Below are 22435 nucleotides of genomic sequence, written 5' to 3' on the forward strand. Positions count from 1 at the left end.
TAAGTTAAAAGGTAGACGCCCGAAACCCGGTTTCTACTGACCAAAAAAGTGCAAACCACCGTCCCGGACGGCAAAGTGGTCCAACCACTAGTTATTCTGGAGTGCCCCAAGCTCCACAGTGACCAACTGACTATCCCTCAACTGAGGACAAGGTCTAAGCGTCCTTGACCTTGGCAACCGTTACGTCTGAGCAATACACTTCTTAGCAGTCCAACTGCCGTTCTAGAATAATTTATAATACTTTGAAAACACCCCATAAAACTACACAAGCAATCTTATTGATGTCCAAGCCCGGCTTTATGTTCAATTAAGACTTAACTGTCACAAACTCTTCGCCAATAACCTATAACTCTAACTTCACTCTGCAGTCCAACTGCTTTAAATACACTTATTCTCTTTACTCTTTACTTATTTTCTCTTATTCTCTTTTCCTTTGGGACTTTAACCCAGTACCTTTAGTGAGACTCTAACTCACTTTTACTTATAACTTATCATTACTTCAGCTTCAACTTCTCATGAGATTTTCACCAAAATCAAAACAGACTTTTACCAGTAATTTTCAGTGAGTAGACTTTCAATTTTGTCATGTCCAATCTGGCACATTTTGGAAATAATTCAACAGGTAGTGCCTTACCTTTGAATAAGCCGGCTTATGTCCACTCACTTCGACCACTGACTCGTGTCTGCTCGTTCGAGCGCCTCGGACCCTCTCAGTCTCAACCTCCAACTTTTCTCCCTCAACCGGCCAATGCACCAAATGTTACGGGTCCGAAATTGAGGATGAGAGTAAAACAATGATGGTCCAGAAGAGGTCAATCAAACAATTGATTTTAATGAATGCACGCAGCGTGGAGAGGTGTAAACTGCAAAACAGTTGTACATCTCTACCCAAAATACACTCTAGATTGCTTTTATAACATCAGGGTATTGTAACGCCCCTTCTTGCGCTTACAAACACATAATTTGCATGTACAGAACATTCATGTATTTTAAGAATTAAATGCAACATAGAGGTTCCTCCTTGTGGCATACTCTTCCGAATATGGTGATGACCTAAGGCTTTTGAGGTCACCATGGACTGGACATCCTTCCGTCACCTGTAACTAAGCAAACTCAAATACCACAAGAAGCTGAATACATTCAGGCCTTTGCTCAGCTACTATTTTACTGTAACAATATACTCAGCATATGAGTTATGATACATATATATTTAACTCAATCATTTTAAAGTAGTTATAACTGCACCTGTAATAAACATGTTAATATTTGATTATGATAACCCCTATAATATAAATTATACCATAATGCCAGCAGCTTCAATAAATACTTTGATGAAATGATAATTAATGCAATGATAAGATGATGGTTATGTAAAATAATCCCTGTAATTCCACAGCCTCCACGGAAGAGGCCCCGTGGTACTGGGAAGCCCAGCCAGAACCACACGGCAAAAGACGGCACTGTGTGGGTTGAGGAGGACATTGGAATGCCCAGTGCAGAAGCAAATCGTTCGTGCTTCACTGCGCAAGCTGGACCCACTGAGTCTGCTAAGGTTTGTCACTGCCATATTAGATATGATATTTATATAAACCCATTTAGAGTGAGGTTCATGTAAATTTACCTGTTAAAAGTCCGCTTGGTCACTTTAACGGTTTAGACTACGTTACCCATGATGCACCTCGGTATCTGTACTTCCGGTTGGGAACGTGTTCAGCGCAGTTCTGCACAGATGAGAGGTGTGTCGGAGGTGTCGGAGGATTAACGTTTTTCCTTGCATTCCTGTGTGTGTTAACCCTGTGTGCGTGCTTATCATGTGAGTATTATAAGATGAGAGTGATGATTGTTTGACTTTATTGGTGTAATCTGCTCTGTGTAATTTGCTACGTAAGAAGCTAGTCCCGTTGCTATCGCTAAGCTACGTTGTTGGCCTACTACAGGCAGCCTTGGTTGCAGCTGATATCTCATTTGATATACGACCTACGGTCAAGCATTGCGGTTGGAGGTGGATGTAACTATTTACTGTGTTTATTATCTGAATCGTTGTAATCTGTAGAGATCCTGTTTGCTAATGTATATACTAACTAGAAATTCATTTATGGTCTTAGGGTGCCACCTAGTGGCCATGGGGTTATGGCAGATTATATAACCTTATGCTGGAAACCCACAGTGCTGTATAAGCGGTACACTGCTATTCGTAGGGGTTAATACGAATGTTTGTTCTTTCTGTTTACAGATGACCACACACTCATATACACACTCACACTCCCTTTACCTGCATGTGAATGCTGTAATGCAATCGCTTCCCCACCAAAGCTGTACATCCTGTTGATGTCATCTGCCACCTCCTTATTAAAGTTATTTGAACTACGTCACTGTGGAGTACCATTCCTTCTGACCGAGGACGACTCAGTTGAAGCGTGATTGGAAATCAGTGCAAACATACATAACAAGTGGTCCTTCGAGCCCGATTTGCCTTGGCTGAGTTAATGAGATGGCAAACCCTCAGGATAGAGGTGCATCAAGTAGCCCCCGTCCAAAGCGGGAGAAGAAACTTCCGGGACATCTGGTGGACTATGAGCACAACCTAACTGAGCCACCCGAGCCATCTAGAGCTCCAAGTAGTTCAAGCAGCTCCGATAATGAAGAGGAAGAGAGATGGCAGAAGATGGAATCAGTCTGGAACAGTGTCCTCCAACACATGACTCAATTGCAAGTGTCTATGGAGGAAACTCGTGGGACATTACTAAAGCGGGTGGAGCGTTTGGAGCAGGCTTCTAAACCTGGCAGTCCTCTTCCCCCAGAAACAGGAGCATTAGAACAACGCCAACCTATTTCCTCCATAACAGAAGTTGCACCACTACAACCTAGCAGTGAGGTGTTACATGAGACCACAGAGCCACTAACTGTGCCGGTAATGCCCTCAGAGCAGGACACCACAACACCTGTGAACATGCTGACGCCAGTGGAAACATCCGCTCCATCACCTCCTCGTAAAGTGGGCCTTCACACTCAGCCAGTGCTGCACCCTGCCACTTATGTAGCTGCATCGACGCCACTCAGGAGACCTGAACGATGCACTACTGAACCCTTCTCATATCAGCAATCGGAATATCAGCTCCTTATAGGCAGGCCAGACCAGATGCAGCTATTACATCCTGCAGCCCCAGCTGATCAGCCACTAGGACGTGCTCATCTTTCAGTACACCAGCTATCACAGCCTGTTGACCCAGTGAGTCTGCGGCAGATGTCACATCCTGCTGCTCCCGTCTTCCAAGCCAGACATCCAGCTAATCCTGTGTACTTGCAGCAACCACCACATCCTGCTGATCCTACCTACCAACCTTCACGTCCACCAGAACTTGCGACCCAGCCATCACAGTGGGCAGAAGCTCATCGCCCTGTGCCCAACATACTGCGTCCTGAAGCTTTGCCTGATCCAGCTGGCAAACACTATGTTCCCTATCCCTCAGGAAGTCACTATTCATCATCCTCCTCTGCTGAACACCATAATCCACAGGTGGCCACAACTTCCCCAGCAGGAACACCTCTACCAAACCTGATGGAGATGATGGTGGCGTCTTCATATGGCATTCCAAAGCCTAAGCTGGTGATCTTCAGGTCGGATAGAGAGAGTGACTTCGCCTTATTAAAGAAAGGGCTGGACAGCACCTTAGGGCCACATTCTCATCTGGGAGAAGATTACAAGTATCAGGTCCTACTAGATCATCTAGAGCATCCCAGCGCCCTACAGGTAGCCAAGCGCTACATTCACGACCGCACTCCCTACACTAGTGCAATGAGGGCGCTAGAGCAGAGGTATGGACAGCCAAGGCAGTTAGTCCAAAGTGAGCTTAGCACTATAATGAACTGCCCCCCTATTAGAACCGGAGACTCTCAAGCTATTGAAGACCTGTCCCTGTCTGTGTCCAGCCTGGTCGGGCTTCTCAGTACCATGGATGAAGTAGCGGCCAGTGAGCTCCATTGTGGTTCACATGTGGACAGACTGCTTACCAAGCTCCCCCTGAACTACAGAGACAGCTTCATCGAGTACTGTATCACCCGAGGGATCATCCGCACTGGCAGCAGCTGAACCTACAATATGTACGACTTCTCAGAATGGCTCGAACGGAAATCCCAAGTCCTTCAGCTATCCAGACAAGCCTCTCAAATGCCCCCTGACAAGCCACGTCCAGAGAAGAACCTACTCAAAGCCTCAGCAGGGCTCAAGCCACACAACAAATCTGCGTCCATCTACTACGGCCCAAACCCAACCCAAGCCAAGCTAAAACAAGAGGTAGAATCTACAGCTCCAGATCCGACAGTCCAACCTAAGAAGAGACAGTTCAAAGTTCAAACCTTATTGTCCATACTGCGAAGGGACAGAGCATTATCTGAATGGCTGTGATGGATTCAAAAGGCTAGACCTCAAAGCTATGGCTACCTGGATTACCGAGAAGGCCAAATGCTGGCGCTGTGGCCGTAAACATTCTCCAGAGCAGTGTACACTGAAGAAGCCGTGCAGCACCTGTGGTGACCAGCATTTGTCGGTGCTCCATGACCTGGTTGAGGCCAAGAAGCGGGACCCTAACATACTAACTGTGAGTACTAGTATGGTTTACCTAGACTATTCAAGTCACTCAGGTCGTGTTATGCTTAAGGTAGTACCCATCCAACTACATCATGGTGGCAAATCTCTGGACACATTTGCTGTGCTTGATGACGGCTCAGAGAAGACTGTTGTGCTTCCTGCGGCAGTTAAATCTCTAGGTTTGGAACAGGAGGAAGCAACACTCTCACTAAGAACTATCCGTCGAGATGTAATCCAGATGAAGGGAGGCTTTGTCTCATTTCAGGTGTCACCAAAAGCTAAGCCCAAAGTGAGGCACAGAGTAACACACACCTTCACAGCCGACCAGCTGAGTCTAGCTACTCAGTCATGTCCAGCTGACCAGCTGAAGAAGAAGTATCTTCACTTGCAGAAAGCCCAGATTGAAGGATTCAACCAGGTCCAACCTTTGGTGCTGATTGGCTCAGATAATGCTCATCTCATCACCCCCATCCGTCCTGTCCTTCGGGGGTCGTCCAAAGGGCCGGTAGCCGTCTGCACCAAGCTCGGATGGGCCATCCAGGGGCCGGCCAGTAGTATGCCTACATCTGAGGGGGACCTGCAGTGCCTGAACATGTGCCTTTCTCCTGCAGAGGCCCTGCATCAAGATGTGAAGCGTTTGTGGCAACTAGACGCTTCCCCCTACAGGACAGAGAAGGAGGTCACACGGTCAAAGGAGGACAGAGAGGCGGTAGCTATGTTGGAAACAAAGACCATCAGAGTCCCAGTAGATGGTGTCGAGAGATACGCCACTCCGCTGCTGAGAAGAAGGGACTTTCCACGGATGTGTGTCTCTCCTGAAGCAGTAAAAGGCCTCCTCAGATCTACCGAACGTAAGCTGGCCAAGAATCCGGATCTGACCCTCACATACAACCAGGAGATCCACAGGTTAGTAGATTCTGGTTATGTTGTTAAGCTGAGCCCAGATGAGACACATAGCTCTTCCGAGTCATGGTATGTACCCCGCATACTGCCCTGGTTGGAGCTTTGCGCAGCACTCACAGGAGCCCAACTGGCCAAAGTACTCCAGACAGAGCTCACCATCCTCCTGCAGTCGATCTACCTGTGGACAGATTCTACAACGGTGCTGCAGTGGATCCAGTCTAGTTCCTGTCGCTATAAGGTATTTGTGGGGACTAGAATCTGTGAAATACAGGAGCTGACATCACCTGAACAGTGGCGGTATGTGACCTCTGACCTCAATCCCGCTGATGACATCACCAGAGGGAAATCTCGCCGACCTAACAGTCCCCAATCGTTGGTCACATGGTCCACCCTTCCTGTCAGAAACTGCTGACACTTGGCCTAAGTTGCCAATAGAGTTCCCGGCATGCAGTGAGGCAGAGCTCAGGAAGACTGCATTCTGTGGGCACGCTTCTGTATCCCCGACCTTACCAGATCCAACACAGTATGCCACACTAGATGAGCTGATTGCTGCTACACACCGGATCCTACACGGGGCGGCCGACACTCCTATTACAGCAGCGGAGCAACTAGAAACCAAGACCATGCTGCTTCGCTCGGCTCAGACTGACAGCTTCCCAGAGGAGGCCAAAGCCCTCCAGATCAGTCACCCAGTCCGCTCAGACAGCCGTCTTAGCGTGCTGTCCCCTGAATATGACAGTCTTACCGGTCTCATCAGAGTTGGAGGCCGCCTCCGTCGAGCCGCAGACTTAGATCCAGACAGTATTCATCCCATCGTATTAGCAGCTGAACATCCCCTGACGAAGCTCATCATAAAAACTTATGATGACCAGCTCCTTCATCCAGGTGCAGAGAGGCTGTTTGCGGAAATACGGCGCACCTATTGGATTCTCAGAGGACGTCAAGCCATTAAGAAACACCAGCACCAGTGTGTGGACTGTAGGAGATGGCGCGCCTCACCTTCTACACCCAAAATGGCTGACTTACCTTCATCACGGCTGAGACTCTATAAGCCCCCGTTCTGGTCAACGGGCGTAGACTGTTTTGGGCCGTACACGATAAAGATAGGTCGTAGAAGAGAGAAACGCTGGGGAATTATCTACAAGTGTCTTACAACCAGATGCGTGCACCTCGATCTCCTCCCTAGTCTTGACACCGATTCCTTCCTTATGTCATTACGCCGATTTATCGCACGCCGAGGAAAGCCATACGAGATGTGGTCTGATCGAGGGACCAATTTCAGAGGTGGTCACAGAGAACTCCAAACGGCGTTTGAAAACATGGAGCCTGACCTCAAGCAGCAGCTAGCCAAGCAGACTATCAACTTCTGCTTCAATCCCCCACACTCTCCGCATTTCGGAGGAGCCTGGGAAAGGGAAATCAGAGCCGTGAAGTCAGCTCTGCAAGTAGTCCTGAAGGACCAAGTTGTGGCCGAAGAAGTCCTACTCACAGCCCTCATAGAGATTAAGGGCATTTTGAACTCAAAACCGCTTGGCTATGCATCGGCTGACATAGCTGACCCAGATCCCATCACACCAAATCTTCTCTTGATGGGGCGGCATGATTCGGCACTACCCCAGGCAGTTTACGGCCCCTCAGGCACTCTTCCGACCAGAAGATGGAGACACAGGTCATCAGCGACCACTTCTGGAAGCGGTTCATACAGAACTACCTCCCAGGACTGCAACTCCGACAGAAATGGAGGAAGTCCACTGACAACATGGCCGTGGGACAAGCTGTTATGGTTGTGGACTCTAATCTGCCTAGAGGCCTTTGGCCTGTGGGTACCATTTCCCAAGTTTTTCCAGGGACTGATGGCATTGTTCGAGCCGCCGAGGTCAAGGTTAAAGACAGTACCTATGTTCGCCCGGTAACTAAGCTGGTGGAACTTCCCAAAGTTCCTGAGGACTCAGATGATACTGTTTCAAAATAGAAGGACTTTAGCATGTGTGTATTTCCATACAAATACAGGGGCGGCTGTTAAAAGTCCGCTTGGTCACTTTAACGGTTTAGACTACGTTACCCATGATGCACCTCGGTATCTGTACTTCCGGTTGGGAACGTGTTCAGCGCAGTTCTGCACAGATGAGAGGTGTGTCGGAGGTGTCGGAGGATTAACGTTTTTCCTTGCATTCCTGTGTGTGTTAACCCTGTGTGCGTGCTTATCATGTGAGTATTATAAGATGAGAGTGATGATTGTTTGACTTTATTGGTGTAATCTGCTCTGTGTAATTTGCTACGTAAGAAGCTAGTCCCGTTGCTATCGCTAAGCTACGTTGTTGGCCTACTACAGGCAGCCTTGGTTGCAGCTGATATCTCATTTGATATACGACCTACGGTCAAGCATTGCGGTTGGAGGTGGATGTAACTATTTACTGTGTTTATTATCTGAATCGTTGTAATCTGTAGAGATCCTGTTTGCTAATGTATATACTAACTAGAAATTCATTTATGGTCTTAGGGTGCCACCTAGTGGCCATGGGGTTATGGCAGATTATATAACCTTATGCTGGAAACCCACAGTGCTGTATAAGCGGTACACTGCTATTCGTAGGGGTTAATACGAATGTTTGTTCTTTTTGTTTACAGATGACCACAAAATCATATACACACTCACACTCCCTTTACCTGCATGTGAATGCTGTAATGCAATCGCTTCCCCACCAAAGCTGTACATCCTGTTGATGTCATCTGCCACCTCCTTATTAAAGTTATTTGAACTACGTCACTGTGGAGTACCATTTCTTCTGACCGAGGACAACTCAGTTGAAGCGTGATCGGAAATCAGTGCAAACATACATTACATTACCATTTTCTATTTGTTTATCTTCCGACAGCGTAAAGTTACAAGTGTGCTCCAAAGCTTCCTTTGCCTGTTAGACGTGGGAATGCTGCAGACCATCAGAGAGTGCACGGTACATCAAGCCCACAGAACAGAGCCGGACTGGAATTTGGCAGTTCATGAACTTATGGCATCCATTTCAATCCTGTTTGTAAGAGCAATCATGTGTCCTGTTGGTGCCATTGTGGATTGCTGGTCAGAAAGTTTTCTGGTGCCACTAATCAAAGAGACAATGCCCCGAGATAGATTCATTTCAATTATGCAACACCTTCGATTTGATGACAGGGACACGCGGGCAGAACGGGTGAAAACAGACAAATTTGCAGCGATCTCCGACATCTGGACACGCTTCAACGAGAACTGTGCTAAGAGTTTCACTCCAGGGGAACACATGACCATAGATGAACAGCTGTTCCCTACCAAGGTTCGTTGTCCATTCACCCAGTATATTGCAACCAAGCCAGACAAATTTGGGATCAAGTTCTGGATGGCCACGGATTTGGACACCAAATATGTCTGCAGTGCATCTCCTTACTTGGGAAAGGACCCCAGTCGTCAGAAGGGAGAGAGGCAAAGAACGTGGTCATGAAACTGATGGAGCCGTTTTTGGATGATGGAAGAAATGTCACAACGGACAATTTCTTTACTTCACTGTCACTGTCGCACAGACTGCTGCAGCGCAAAACAACATTACTGGGCACAGTGAATAAAGTCCGGCGTGAACTTCCTCAACTTGCAAAAGATACTGCAAAGCGAGAGGTATTCTCCACTTCAGTGCTTAGAAGTGGCAGTGTGTCCTTGACAATTTATGCACCTAAAAAAAACAAGACTGTGTGTGTTCTAAGTTCCATGCACCAAGACGTGACGATCGGTGACGGCAGAAAGAGGAAACCCAACACGATAACAGACTATAACAACCTGAAGGTATGTGAATGTGTGTACAATTTTACACCAGTGCTACAATGTTTTCTGATGTGTGCTATACAGGCCTATAGAAAAAAACATATACTCATGACTCTCTCGCTCTGCTTTTACAGTGTGGTGTAGACGTGTTGGACCAAATGGCACGGATGTATTCTGTAAGGTCAGCAACACGCAGGTGGCCAGTAGTGGTTTTCTACAATATGCTGGACCTGGCGGCAGTGAATGCCTACATTTTGTATAAGGCATGTACAGGCTGGACAGGCAAAAGAAGATTGTTTCTGAGTCTTCTAGCTCAGCAACTTCGTAGCCGACTCATGCAGCACAAGGAAATCTTAGCACAGAGGCAGGCTGCTGCAGCTGCTGTGCCAGGGACTGTAAAGACAACGCAGTGCCAGGTGCAAGAGAGCTGCAACAGGAATCGCAGCAGATTTACCTGTGCAACATGTAAGAAATTCACCTGTGCCAAATGCAGGGATGATGGACACTGGGTCTGCAAACGCTGTAAAGTTTGAAACACTTTGAAATAAAACAGACTTGTGTACCCATATATTGTGAATGTCTGTCTTTTGTATGTAGGTTGTAACACAGAGGTTTGGCCTGCCTTGGATCTGAGTAAACAAATGCCAATGTTGCGCACACACACACACACACACACACACACAGCAAATCTGCATTTATTTGTCCCACAAGTGGAAAATCTGCATTGTCATTGCAAAAAAGTGGACAGAGCACAGTATAGAAAGTGCACTATACAAACATTTTATATATATATGTGTGTGTGTGTGTGTGTGTGTGTGTGTGTATATGATATAGATGTGTCTGTGTGTATAACTAGACTTTATGCATATTATATAAGGTGTGGCTATATAAATATATAAATATATGTACAACTCTGTGTATATATGTTTATGGACAGGCATGCAGGCAGGTAAGGAAGGAAAGCAGCCTTGCAGGGAAGGAAAAACTTGAATCTCTCATGGTTAGGGGTTGGGGGAGGGTGTGTTTGCACAACAAAAGCAGGAGAACAATGGAGCTGAAGACCTGTGAAAATCTCAGCGGGGTGCCAAGAGGTGTTAAGGTCGGGGGGAATTTACGCAAATTTGCGCAGGCCAGTAAATCTAGTAGCAGGGACTTGCACCAGGGAAAAAAGGCTCAGTAATTCTGTTAGATTTGTTTACAGACTCCACTCTGTGTGTTCATCGTGTGTGGATCCGCAGATTGGTCGTTTTCACGAGCGGTCTTCTCAGTCTGTCAGTGTGTCTGCGGTTTGACATGATTAATGACCTCGGCAAAAAGAAAGTCTCCAGCTCTGTAAATCCACACACTATCAATATTATCTTTAGACGGCAGAAAACACAGTCTGAGGGGGCTGTAGTGACGTGCTAAGAAACTAACTCAACTAATTAGAAACTAACTAATTAGAAATACACTTAATCAGCAGTGGTGATGTTTTATATTCCCCATAAGATCTGGGGACCTTGGAAAGGTGTAACGAAGGGCCAGAGAAGAGAGTGGCTGTTAGTGAATCATCCAGCAGGTCGGTGTTGAAGTGTTGAGTTTTAGATGAATCTGATTTTGTCTTTCAGATCAGGGAAGGAATACAGAAGTCAGGAGGTGGAAGAAAAGCAAAAAGGCAAAATCCAAGCAGAGTTCAGTTAAAAGCTGTGGGGCACAAAGATTACAGGGCAGCAAACAGAGGCTTTGAGACATGTTGTAGACAAAGGTGGGTTGATTGCACACGGGCCTGTTATGTTGTAAACTGTTGGGCTGGGAAAAGGAGAGACTTGTGGTTAAATCACACCTTAATATTGCATAAAAGAGTGATGATCACATCATGTGAACATCTGAAATAAAACCTAATACAGGTCCTGTTTCATGTCCACTTTAAACTCAGTGACTGCAGGTCCTCCTACATGTGGTATGACTGTAATTTATTGGCACGTTGTCAGTGCAGATATTTTCACTGCTGCTTATTCTCTGGCTTATGCTAGTTTTGCCCCACTCAGGAAATAAGGGACTAGTTTTTGAGGATTGATTCATAACTCTGGGAGAGACACAAAGACTTCAATGATGCTGTTCTAGGCTGTCAGTGCTGTGACAGGTCTATGGGAGAGTGCAGCCTGTCCACCCATTTTAAATTTCATTTCAATTCAATTTTATTTATATATCAAATCACAACAGCAGTCACCTCAAGGCGCTTTATATTGTACAGTAGATCGTACAATAATAGATACAGAGAAAAACCCAACAATCATATGACCCCCTATGAGCAAGCACTTTGGCGACAGTGGGAAGGAAAAACTCCCTTTTAACAGGAAGAAACCTCCGGCAGAACCAGGCTCAGGGAGGGGCGGGGCCATCTGCTGCGACCGGTTGGGGTGAAAGAAGGAAAACAGGATAAAGACATGCAGTGGAAGAGAGACAGAGGTTAATAACAGATATGATTCAATGCAGAGAGGTCTGTTAACACATAGTGAGTGAGAAAGGTGACTGGAAAGGAAAAACTCCTCGTGTGTCATAGTGGTCTGATCAGACAATATATTTACCCTTCTGTGCCATTTCATGTTTAGGTCAGTTATGTTTGTTTAGGTCAGTTATATTTCTTTGTGCACTCATTTGGTTTGTTAAGTTTGCAGTTCTTTGCCTGAGTTCAGTTTTGTTTCTTTGACATTTTTTATGAGCTTAACATTAATTACTTTTGTAAATATAATATTTGGGTTAAATGAATAAAAACTCTGTTTTTCTAATAATTCTTGTGACTCCTTCTGCTTTTTCAACTTGGTTCATCACACAGCCCTAAATATTTGTTTAATGTCCTGGTCAAATATTACTCCAAGGTGTTACTGGAGGCCAAGGTAATGCCATCCAGAGCAAGTATCTGGTTAGATACCATATTTATAGGTATTTTAGGGCCAAGTATAATCAGCAGCATAAAGTTAGTGTTCACCCAGGTCTTTATATCAAGCTCTGCTGTGTTCAAGCTATTAATTACTGCGCGCAGGAGAGCCAAAAGACACATCAAACATTAAAGTTCAGTTATGCCAGCTTTAACCTTGGGATGCCTCAGCTTCTCTTTTATATCCCCCACACTCAACTCTCTGCATCAGGAAGCTCCTGCCACTGGTCACCCTGGGAGTTTCGTCCTTCTACACCAGGGGTGGGCACCGAGGGCCGGTGTCCCTGCAGGTTTTACATGTGTCCTTGAACCAACACAGCTGATTTAAATGGCTAAATTATCTCCTCAACATGTCCTGATGTTCTCCAGAGGCCTGGTAACGAACTAATCATGTGATTCAGGTGTATTGACCCAAGGTGAGATCTAAAACCTGCAGGGACACCGGCCCTCGGGGCCTGGAATTGCCCACCCCTGTTCTACACCCTAACAGTTAGCAGATAATGTAGTGAAGCATCGCTGACCAGTGTTGGTCAAGTTACTTGAAAAAAGTAATCAGTTACTAATTACTGATTACTTCCCCCAAAAAGTAATCCCGTTACTTTACTGATTACTTATTTTCAAAAGTAATCAATTACTTAGTTACTTAGTTACTTTTTAAAAAGACGATTTACAACCTGAATAGGTGATAAAGCGATAGATCTTTCAGCCCAATTCTACTTTTTCTGCATAATCCATCATACAAAATGTAATCAAATGGAAACGTCACTTTTTAAAACTTTAAATCTTTTAACTTTATGCATCAAGCAAAAACTTAATTATATGCAACATTCTCTGACTGGAAGAAATTTGTTTAACATTTAAACCTATTTTCTGCACATTCCAGCATATAAAATAAAATATTTTTTTGTGTTTACACTCACTCTTTCAAATAGATGAAAGTAAAACACAGCAGAAAATAAATAAAATCAAAGACTAGCGGTCCTGTTGCTCTATTTTCACCTGTAAAGCAGGACTGGGTTAGGCGGAGGAGGTTTACCCTGGTGCAGGTGTGCCGCAGCGGTCAGTGGAAGAATCCGCGAGTTTCTCTGTGAATTTCACATTACCTCGTAGTACACTCGGTGCTTGCTTGGAAGTTTAGGGGTTTTTTTCGCTGTAAAAAGAAGTTTTCTTCCCACGCACAACGGACACTAATGTTTTTGTCACTTTTTATGGAATCAAACTCAAAATAAGGTCAGTACTTCCACGCTTTGAACGCTGCATGCTCATACTCTCTCTTTAGTAACGCAGTAACGCAGCGTTCCTACGTGAAAGTAACGGTAATCTAATTACCGTTTTTGCAATAGTAATCCCTTACATTACTCGTTACTTGAAAAAAGTAATCAGATTACAGTAACGCTACTGCCCATCTCTGTCGCTGACACAAAATTTGACTCTGACTTTAAACACTGGTCACTTCAGGTGTTGCTCTGATATACAGGAAATGACATCACGGCTCAAACTCTTTGTCAGTAAACCATTTCTTTATTTAACATATAAAATTTTGGTTTAATTGTTGCAGGATTTCATTACACAAACAAACTGAAAAAAACCTGCAGAACACATGGATCAATGCATTCAATAAAAATATAACAGGAAACAGATTTCTTAATCAAACTGCTGGAACAAAGCGAACCACTCAACACGAACACTACAGTAGAACAGTTTAGAAAGCTTAAAACGCAATAAGAGACACATTTTCATTCATAGCTGCCTCATCAGATCTTTACAGAAGACTCCACCTGAACTCTGTGGAGCCTGATCTCAAGGGTTTAAGTCTGACCCTGAAACCAGAAGAGGATCTTTCTGTCTCTGCAGATTCACTGTGATCCAGAGACGGCAATGATTTCAGTCCTGCATCACGCTGATGTTTGCACAGAGAGGATAATTTGGTAAATGTTTTTGAACATTGGTAACAGTAAACTTCATAATCATTATGCAAATTTTTACTCTGTGAATGGTACTCATGGCCATTGACCAGTGGTTGTTGATCAGTGCTCATAAGAATTTGCATATTAATGATGAAGAAATTGACCTCACAGCCCATTGTTCATTCATTGGGCCGGTTTCAGTCGTTATGCAAATGTACTGTTTACAAGATTAACGTAAAAGCGGGAATCAAGACGGAACAGTTTATTTGTAACATGGAATCGTTTGTGAGTGGAGTATGAACTGAGATTACTCAAACTCTTTCACAGATGAAGTTCTCTTTCATGTGTCTGCGTTCATGCTTAGTATGATCACATGATTGTGAAAAGGTTTTGTCACAGTGTCTGCACTTGTATGGTTTCTCTCATGTGTGGACTCGTTTATGCTTTTCAAGCTGACGTGCACTGATGAAGGATGACCCACACTGATCGCAGACATGCTTTTTAACGCCACTGTGAAGGAGTTCATATTGTTTGAAGTCCTTTGAAGTGGTGAAGCCTCTCCCGCATTCATTACAGTAGTTCATTTTGTCTCCAGTGTGTCTACGTTGATGTATTTTCAGAGTCCTTCAATGACTTAAAGTTTTTCCACAAAGGTCACAACAAAAGTCTTTCCCACAGCGATGACAGGGTTGAGAACTTGATCCATCTGTGTCGCTCTGCTTCTAAACAAAAACACAAAGACAGTGTAAGTCAGTCCTTAACATTTTTATCCTGAACGTCACCTGAAATAAAGAGCGTCTCTGCCAAAGTCCAATTACATTTTACTGTTTACATTATCACACTCAGCTCAACTTAATGTGCTATAAAAACAATAAGAGTAAAAACATTAAAGTAATACTAGTTTAATGCTACAATAACAATAACACAATTCTCAAACACTATCCCTAAAAACCTGTGATTAGAGTCTGAATAATCAGTCAGAGCTGCCTTTCCATGCAGTAGAATTGCTAACATGCTAACACACTTTGATGAGTAGAGTTGTTTCAAACAGTCGGGCTGACAAGATAAAAATATAAATACATACCTCACAGTAACTGCACTTGTAGAGTCTTTCTGGTGTGGATCTGTTGGTGTGCTTTCAGGTAACGTGGAGATTTAAAAGTCTTCTCACACAGGTCACATTTATAAGGTCGTTCCTCAGTGTGGGTAAACATGTGACGTCGTAACTCTGTGTTTGTGGTAAACTGTTTACCACACTGATCACAGCTGTACACATCATGTCTGGTGTGAATGCGTAGGTGTGTATTTCGTCTCCCTATCCGGCTGAAAGTTTTTCCACAAATGTCACAGCTGTACGCCTTAATTCCAGAGTGGGTAACTAGATGACTCTGTAAGCTCTTACTGTGAGTAAAAGCTCTGCCACACTGATCACAGGTGTACGCTTTAACTCCACTGTGGATGAGTTGATGTGATTTTAAGTGTGAAATGTGCGTAAATGACTTTCCACACTCGTCACAGCTGAACGGTCTCTCTCCAGTGTGGATGAGTTGGTGTGTTTTTAAGTTTCCAGACTGCGTAAAAGACTTTCCACACTCATCACAGCTGAATGGTCTCTCTCCAGTGTGGATGAATTGGTGTGTTTTTAAGTGTCCAGAGAGGGTAAAAAACTTTCCACAGTCTCCACAGCTGAACGGTCTCTCTCCAGTGTGGATTAGTTTGTGTGTTTTTAAGTGTCCAGAGTGGGTAAAAGACTTTCCACAGTCTCCACAGCTGAACGGTCTCTCTCCAGTGTGGATTAGTTTGTGTGTTTTTAAGTGTCCAGAGTGGGTAAAAGACTTTCCACAGTCTCCACAGCTGAACGGTCTCTCTCCACTGTGGATGAGTTGGTGTGTTTTTAAGTGTCCAGACTTGGTAAAAGACTTTCCACACTCGTCACAGCTGAACGGTCTCTCTCCGGTGTGGATTAGTTGGTGTGTTTTTAAGCTTCCAGACTCGTTAAAAGACTTTCCACACTCATCACAGCTGAACGGTCTCTCTCCAGTGTGGATTAGTTGGTGTGTTTTTAAGCTTCCAGACCTGGTAAAAGACTTTCCACAGTCTCCACAGCTGAACGGTCTCTCTCCGGTGTGGATTAGTTGGTGTGTTTTTAAGCTTCCAGACCTGGTAAAAGACTTTCCACAGTCTCCACAGCTGAACGGTCTCTCTCCACTGTGGATGAGTTGGTGTGTTTTTAAGTTTCCAGAGTGGGTAAAAGACTTTCCACAGTCTCCACAGCTGAACGGTCTCTCTCCACTGTGGATGAGTTGGTGTGTTTTTAAGTGTCCAGACTTGGTAAAAGACTTTCCACACTCGTCACAGCTGAACGGTCTCTCTCCGGTGTGGATTAGTTGGTGTGTTTTTAAGCTTCCAGACTCGGTAAAAGACTTTCCACACTCATCACAGCTGAACGGTCTCTCTCCAGTGTGGAGGAGTTGGTGTGTTTTTAAGCTTCTAGACCTGGTAAAAGACTTTCCACAGTCTCCACAGCTGAACGGTCTCTCTCCACTGTGGATGAGTTGGTGTGTTTTTAAGTGTCCAGACTTGGTAAAAGACTTTCCACACTCGTCACAGCTGAACGGTCTCTCTCCGGTGTGGATTAGTTGGTGTGTTTTTAAGTGTCCAGACCTGGTAAAAGACTTTCCACACTCATCACAGCTGAACGGTCTCTCTCCACTGTGGAGGAGTTGGTGTGTTTTTAAGCTTCTAGACCTGGTAAAAGACTTTCCACAGTCTCCACAGCTGAACGGTCTCTCTCCGGTGTCGATGACCTGATGCATTTTTAGGGAAGCTTTCACAGTAAAATCCTTCCCAAACTCGTCACGGTTGTATTTTTTTCTTCCACTTCTTTCGTCAACAAAATTGTCGGCCTCCTGAGAGCGCTGACTTCTCGATCCACGTTGGTCCTGCAGTGACAGAGATACAAACAGAGGCAGTGATTTGTGGGAAATACATTATTCTAACCGGCCTTTTATTAGTGGTATTTTGTGAGCTTTTATTAACTAAGTATTTATACTTATTTTCATACACACATTGCAAATGTGCTCATGAGAGTTGGCATTCAGTCTTTTGAGGGTCAATGCAAACACGCTTACAGACACAGATAAATATTAGACTTGTTTCTAGGGCAAAGATTAGAGACGCCTGCTCAGTGAGATTAGCACAGAACGTAAATGGTAAATGGCCTGTATTTATACAGCGCTTTAATAGTCCCTAAGGACCCCAAAGCGCTTTACATATCCAGACATCCACCCATTCACACACACATTCACACACTGGTGATGGCAAGCTACATTGTAGCCACAGCCACCCTGGGGCGCACTGACAGAGGCGAGGCTGCCGGACACTGGCGCCACCGGGCCCTCTGACCAGAATGTACTCTGGATGTTTCAGAGACGTGTACGAGGAGAAAAAACAGCAGGAAACACAGAGTGTGAGACGGTGAGGACGGTTTTTAAGTGTTATAGAAGTCAAGTAACTGACGCATATTATGATATCTGCTTACGTATTGTGAGGCTGGACTTTAATATACAAAAGTAGTGTGATGTGTGCTTCCTAGTTGAGATCTCTGTAAGTGAGTGACGCTGCAGACCTCTCCCACGTACATGTAATCAATAAATCACTGTTTGACTGGACTTCTCTGGAGTGTTGGTTGTTTTTTCTCGAACTCAAATAAAAGGATTGGGACAGTGTGAAATGCAGTCGTGAAACAAACTGAACCTTCAAACTCCCTCCAGTAACACTAGTTTTAAACCCGAGGCTGGTAGTGATGTGAAGTTCATGAACAAGTTTGCTCTGAGATTAGATTCTTTGTAGTGAACGAGAAAAACTGGCTTCTGTCACAAGAAACCTCTCTCTCTCTCCCTACACATATACACATATATATATCAGAAAATAATAAAGTCACTAATTCTAGTAGGCACTGCTGGACTGGCCATCGGGCATACCAGGCATTTGCCTGGTGGGCCGCTGGCGATTTTTTGTTTTTATGGGCCGATGGACTTTTTTTTTTTTTCGTGACTTTCGCGCATTGCATGCCGGGAACTCGAGGCAAAACAATCCGCATCAAATGCAAGCATTTGCAGCACCGCAAAAAGTTCATTCTCCGGTTCCAATACCTTCTTGGTTTTTCTTTGCCGCACAAAAAAGGAATGTACAAAACGAAGGAGAACAATGCCGGACTGTACAACGACAGACTCGACGAAAAGGCAAAGAAAAGATACGAGGAAAAAAATCAAAGGAGTGAAAGGGTCAGACCCTTACGAGCACACAGAGTGGACAAAAGACGTTAGCGTGCTGCCCACTTTCACCACGCTCAGATTTATAATTATACGGTTCTTGGAGTGAGTGCATACACTCATGAAGTTTTTAGTAACTTCAGGTCACTGCAACAAGCCCAGGTACAGTTTACCGACGGATGGGTACAGGACCTTGAAATGCACTGTGTAGAACGAAAGACCATCGTACAAACAAAGGTAAGTTTACCAGTCTCACAAATCGTCGTCATAAATACACATTCGTTAACCGTTTATTAATATAACCTTTGAGCTCAACGGTAATTAATTAGTAATGGAAATAATTTCTGGTACATTACAGAAATGTAGCAGTGACAATAATATTGTATGTTGTAATCGCACTGAACAATTAGTGATACAAAACAACTGTTTTATCCTGTGAATAAAAGTATATGTTTTTGTCAGTGTACCGTGGTAATAACAGAAGCGAAACGCAATATTGTGTCAGGACAATTCACTATTTATGCACAATAAATAAAGGAGCATAGTGCGACAATTTCTGTTCAGCGCCAGACTTGCTTGTAACCTATATCACCTATAACCTATATAAGAAAAATGACGTATTAACTACTACAAAACACTGACCTTTGTGGGAATGTTTGGAGCAGACTAACATGCGAGCTGGAGTGTTCTGAGACGTTATATTTGGTATATCCAGACCATCTGGCTTTTACTTCGGAAACATGGCTTAAACAATTTCTCTTCAACGACGTAATCCGATAAAAAAAACGATCTCTTTACCCGTCGGCTTCCCGTGGCTGTCATGCGACCGGCTATTGCAGTTAATAATACAACAGCTTCTTGCCATATTTTGGGTTTCTTTTTATCGCTGTGTAACTGAGTTCAATTGAAAGCCTGCGTGCGCTAGTACCTCTTGCCTCAAGTTCCCATAATCCTTTGCGGTTTCCCCCCCTGAATGACGTCACATTTTCAATCTCTATCCTGGTGGGCCGGTGTTGTGCCCAAAAGTGATTGTCTGCCAGAAACTGATTGCCGTCCGCGGGAGCGTGCGCAGCTGCTTAAAGCTGCAGCGCCCGGATTACTTGCGTTGCCAGCTACTTCCGTGCAACTGATATAACATGGGGGGAAAAAAACCCCAAACACATTTATGCCTTTATTATTAGGCAAAGGTATGCATTTATGGAACTTTAACGTTTCTTGTAACCGAATTATGACGCTTATCAGAAGATTGCTTTCAGTGTAGCGCAGTCACGAATGACTACACGCATCACGATGGAATAATTAATGCCTACAGGTTTAGTATGTCTACTCTCGTTGTTCATATTTGTTATAAGACTGTCGAATAGTAGTTAAAAAAATAAAGACCTATTGTGCCAGTATCACCATGACTCTTTCTTGTTTGTTCAGAATAACGACTGAGAACATGGCATTTTAGCGCTACCAAAAAGTGATTGTGGCCTATAACTTGTCACTGAAATACTATTTCAGTTTCAAACTTGTTGGATATATTCCAGAAGGGTTACATGTGACATATTATATCTCAAACAGTCCATTAGAACTGCTGAATAACTTGTACAGGAACAATAAAACTGACAATATGCAATTTCCAACCTGCCAAAAAGTGATTGTGGTCTATAACTTGTCACTGAAATACTATTTCTGCTTCAAACTTGGCGGATGTCATTCAGAAGGGTCATATGTCAAATATTACATCTCAAACAGTCCCTTAGAACTGCTGGATAACCTTTAAAGGAACATTAACATTGATAATATGCCATTTTCAGCCTGCCAAAAAGTGATTGTGGCCTGTATCTTGTCACTGAAACAATGTTTCTGCTTCAAACTTGGTGGATGTCATTCAGAAGGGTCCTATGTGACATATTATATCTCAAACAGTCCATTAGAACTGCTGAAAAACTTTTAAAGGAACATTAATACCGATAATATGTCATTTTCAACCTGCCAAAAAGTGATTGCTGCCTATATCTTGTCACTGAAACAATATTTCTGCTTCAAACTTGACTGATATCATTCAGAAGGATCATATGTAACACATTATATCCCAATCAGTCTCTAAGAAATGCTGAATAACTGTTAAAGGAACAATAATACCCATAATGTGCCATTTTCGACCTGCCAAAAAGTGATTGTGGACTATATCTTGTTACTGAAACAATATTTCTGCTTCAAACTTGACTGATATCATTCAGAAGGATCATATGTGACACATCATATCCCAAACAGTCTCTAAGAAATGCTGAATAACTTTTAAAGGAACATTAACATTTGCGCAGGGTTAGTAAATCTAGTGTTGAAGTTAGCTCGGTGCTTACCTTTAGATGAGCCCACAAACCGAGAGAAACTCCGTGATGAAGCTGGAACTCTTTCCAAACACAGGAAACAGGTCAGGGAGCAGAGATCCACGTGGTTCACGCTGATCTCAGCTACGATCCAGGAGACAAGGGTGTGCAGATCGATGCAGATATCGATCCAAACGTTGGTAGTGGTATATGATCGATACTTTAGTTTGTTTCTCTCCTGGAGGTTCACTATTTACTCGCTGTGGATGAAAAAGCAGCTCTGTCTGTGTGAACACCTCTTCTTATGCGGCAGACGGACTTTGCTCCGCCCCCTTCTTCCTGCCCTGCTGGGATTTGTTACTGTGCCGTCACGTGACTCAGATGCGCTCAGAAGACGCATTTGGACTGCAGAGAGAGAGAAAGTGGAGCAACATGTGGAGATATTTTATGACTGTAAATGAAAATGCTGGAGAACAGCTGGAAGGCTGTCAAGCCACAGGGGACCACAACAAGCTGTAGAGTTCAGCTTATTTTTCACACCTCAGTTAAATGCTTTGACTGAAGTCTCACTGCACACGCTCAAACTTAGTGTTTGTGTACACCTTGGTCATTATAACCTGACACTGATCAGTGCTGCTCTGACGACCACACTCACATCCATGTAATCATTTAACTGGGATGATCTGGATTTACTGCACAATGCTGAATGTGTCCTTACAGTACAGGGAATAACTCTCTCTGTGTTCCTGTAGAGAAACTCTGGGTTTGTGTGCTGACGAGCATCACTCACAGTATGATACAAAGGCTCACTCATACCTTTCCACACATGTGACAAATTCAAAAAGATGCTGAAACCTTTAGAACATCATAAACTACACATTGTTGTACTCTTTTAGGATGGAACAGCTTTCAGATTTATTTACTCTTAAAGGATAAAAGATGTTTTTAAGAATTTTGCATTCAAGAGGAGAATGTTTAAATAAGTCATGTAAATGAGAATTTCAAAGTTGGTGGCTGCAGTATATACAAATTGGTGTATCTCAAAAATAAAACTATGAAGACACTCAGAATTAATTTGGAAACTGTTTTATGCAACTTTTTTACATTTATAATTTTCAGGGATGAACCTCTGAAATTACTTTAACTAGAAATTTGTGTAAAAATACCACTATTGCAATTTATGTAGTTGCTGATGACTTAATGCATACATATGATTAAAATTTGGGATATAATGGTTGTATTGATGTATAGCAACTTAAAATACTCCCAGAAATGGCACTACAACATGTAAAAATATAAAGATAAGCTCAGGCGGACTGGGTTCTTTAGTAGGTCTAAAGGGTCAAACTGCGTCCTCACATCTGCTTCATGAATATAAAGGGTTGTAGTGGGAGAAGGTGGTGTGAAATCCTCATAGCTGTGGAGTGAGGAGGGGGCTCCTGTGGGTGAAGTCTTTGATGGTGGTGATGGCTCTGTGCTGGTGGGAGTGGGGAGGTGGGGGATGATTGACCAAAGTGTCTCTATTGTTGGGGAAGGTGGAGGTGTCAAGGCTGCTTGATGTCTCATCAAACCAGCAGTAAGAGTCGTTGAGGGTGTTGGCCAACAGCAGGTCGTCAGTGGAGTGGGGCTGTGTGCTTATATCCTTACTCTCATTTCCCTTAGTGTATCTGTAACATGCAACTTCTGTCGGTGCTGTGCTACTGGAAACTGAATTTCCATCACACTATATGTTGTGATGATCTCA

General features: G+C 43.8%; 4 protein-coding genes across 10 annotated transcripts in view; 2 read left to right on the top strand and 2 right to left on the bottom strand.

Annotated features, from left to right (window-relative positions):
- Window positions 1–22435, top strand: part of LOC100703578 (nuclear factor 7, ovary) — a 972198-nt gene that overhangs the window by 813182 nt on the left and 136581 nt on the right. The gene's annotated exons all lie outside the window — the stretch shown is intronic.
- LOC100708849 (scavenger receptor cysteine-rich type 1 protein M130) overlaps window positions 1–22435 on the bottom strand; it is a 284144-nt gene that overhangs the window by 219889 nt on the left and 41820 nt on the right. The gene's annotated exons all lie outside the window — the stretch shown is intronic.
- Window positions 1633–5554, top strand: LOC109196423 (uncharacterized). Its single transcript, XM_019350422.2, has 2 exons — window positions 1633–1813; window positions 2234–5554. The coding sequence occupies exon 2, from the start codon at window positions 2492–2494 to the stop codon at window positions 4088–4090; it is 1599 nt and encodes a 532-aa protein (XP_019205967.1). The 5' UTR covers window positions 1633–1813; window positions 2234–2491; the 3' UTR covers window positions 4091–5554.
- On the bottom strand, window positions 13926–20742 carry LOC109196428 (putative uncharacterized zinc finger protein 814). 2 transcript variants are annotated; one of them, XM_019350429.2, is made up of 3 exons: window positions 20725–20742; window positions 15184–17041; window positions 13926–14821 (listed from the first exon to the last, which is right to left on the bottom strand). In XM_019350429.2, exon 2 carries the CDS (start codon window positions 16913–16915, stop codon window positions 15185–15187), a length of 1731 nt encoding a protein of 576 aa, XP_019205974.2. In that variant the 5' UTR covers window positions 16916–17041; window positions 20725–20742; the 3' UTR covers window positions 13926–14821; window position 15184. The 2 variants fall into 2 exon arrangements, with proteins under 2 accessions (XP_019205974.2, XP_025761548.1); XM_025905763.1 differs by lacking the exon at window positions 20725–20742 and having other exon boundaries at window positions 14259–14818; window positions 15184–17133.

This window comes from Oreochromis niloticus, linkage group LG3 (assembly GCF_001858045.2).
Source record: "Oreochromis niloticus isolate F11D_XX linkage group LG3, O_niloticus_UMD_NMBU, whole genome shotgun sequence".
Taxonomy (NCBI): Eukaryota; Metazoa; Chordata; class Actinopteri; order Cichliformes; family Cichlidae; genus Oreochromis; species Oreochromis niloticus.

Bases quoted from the DNA above. Each gene is read 5' to 3' on its own strand.
- LOC109196423 (XM_019350422.2), top strand. From the start codon at position 2,492: ATGGCAAACCCTCAGGATAGAGGTGCATCAAGTAGCCCCCGTCCAAAG.
- LOC109196428 (XM_019350429.2), bottom strand. From the start codon at position 16,915: ATGCATCAGGTCATCGACACCGGAGAGAGACCGTTCAGCTGTGGAGAC.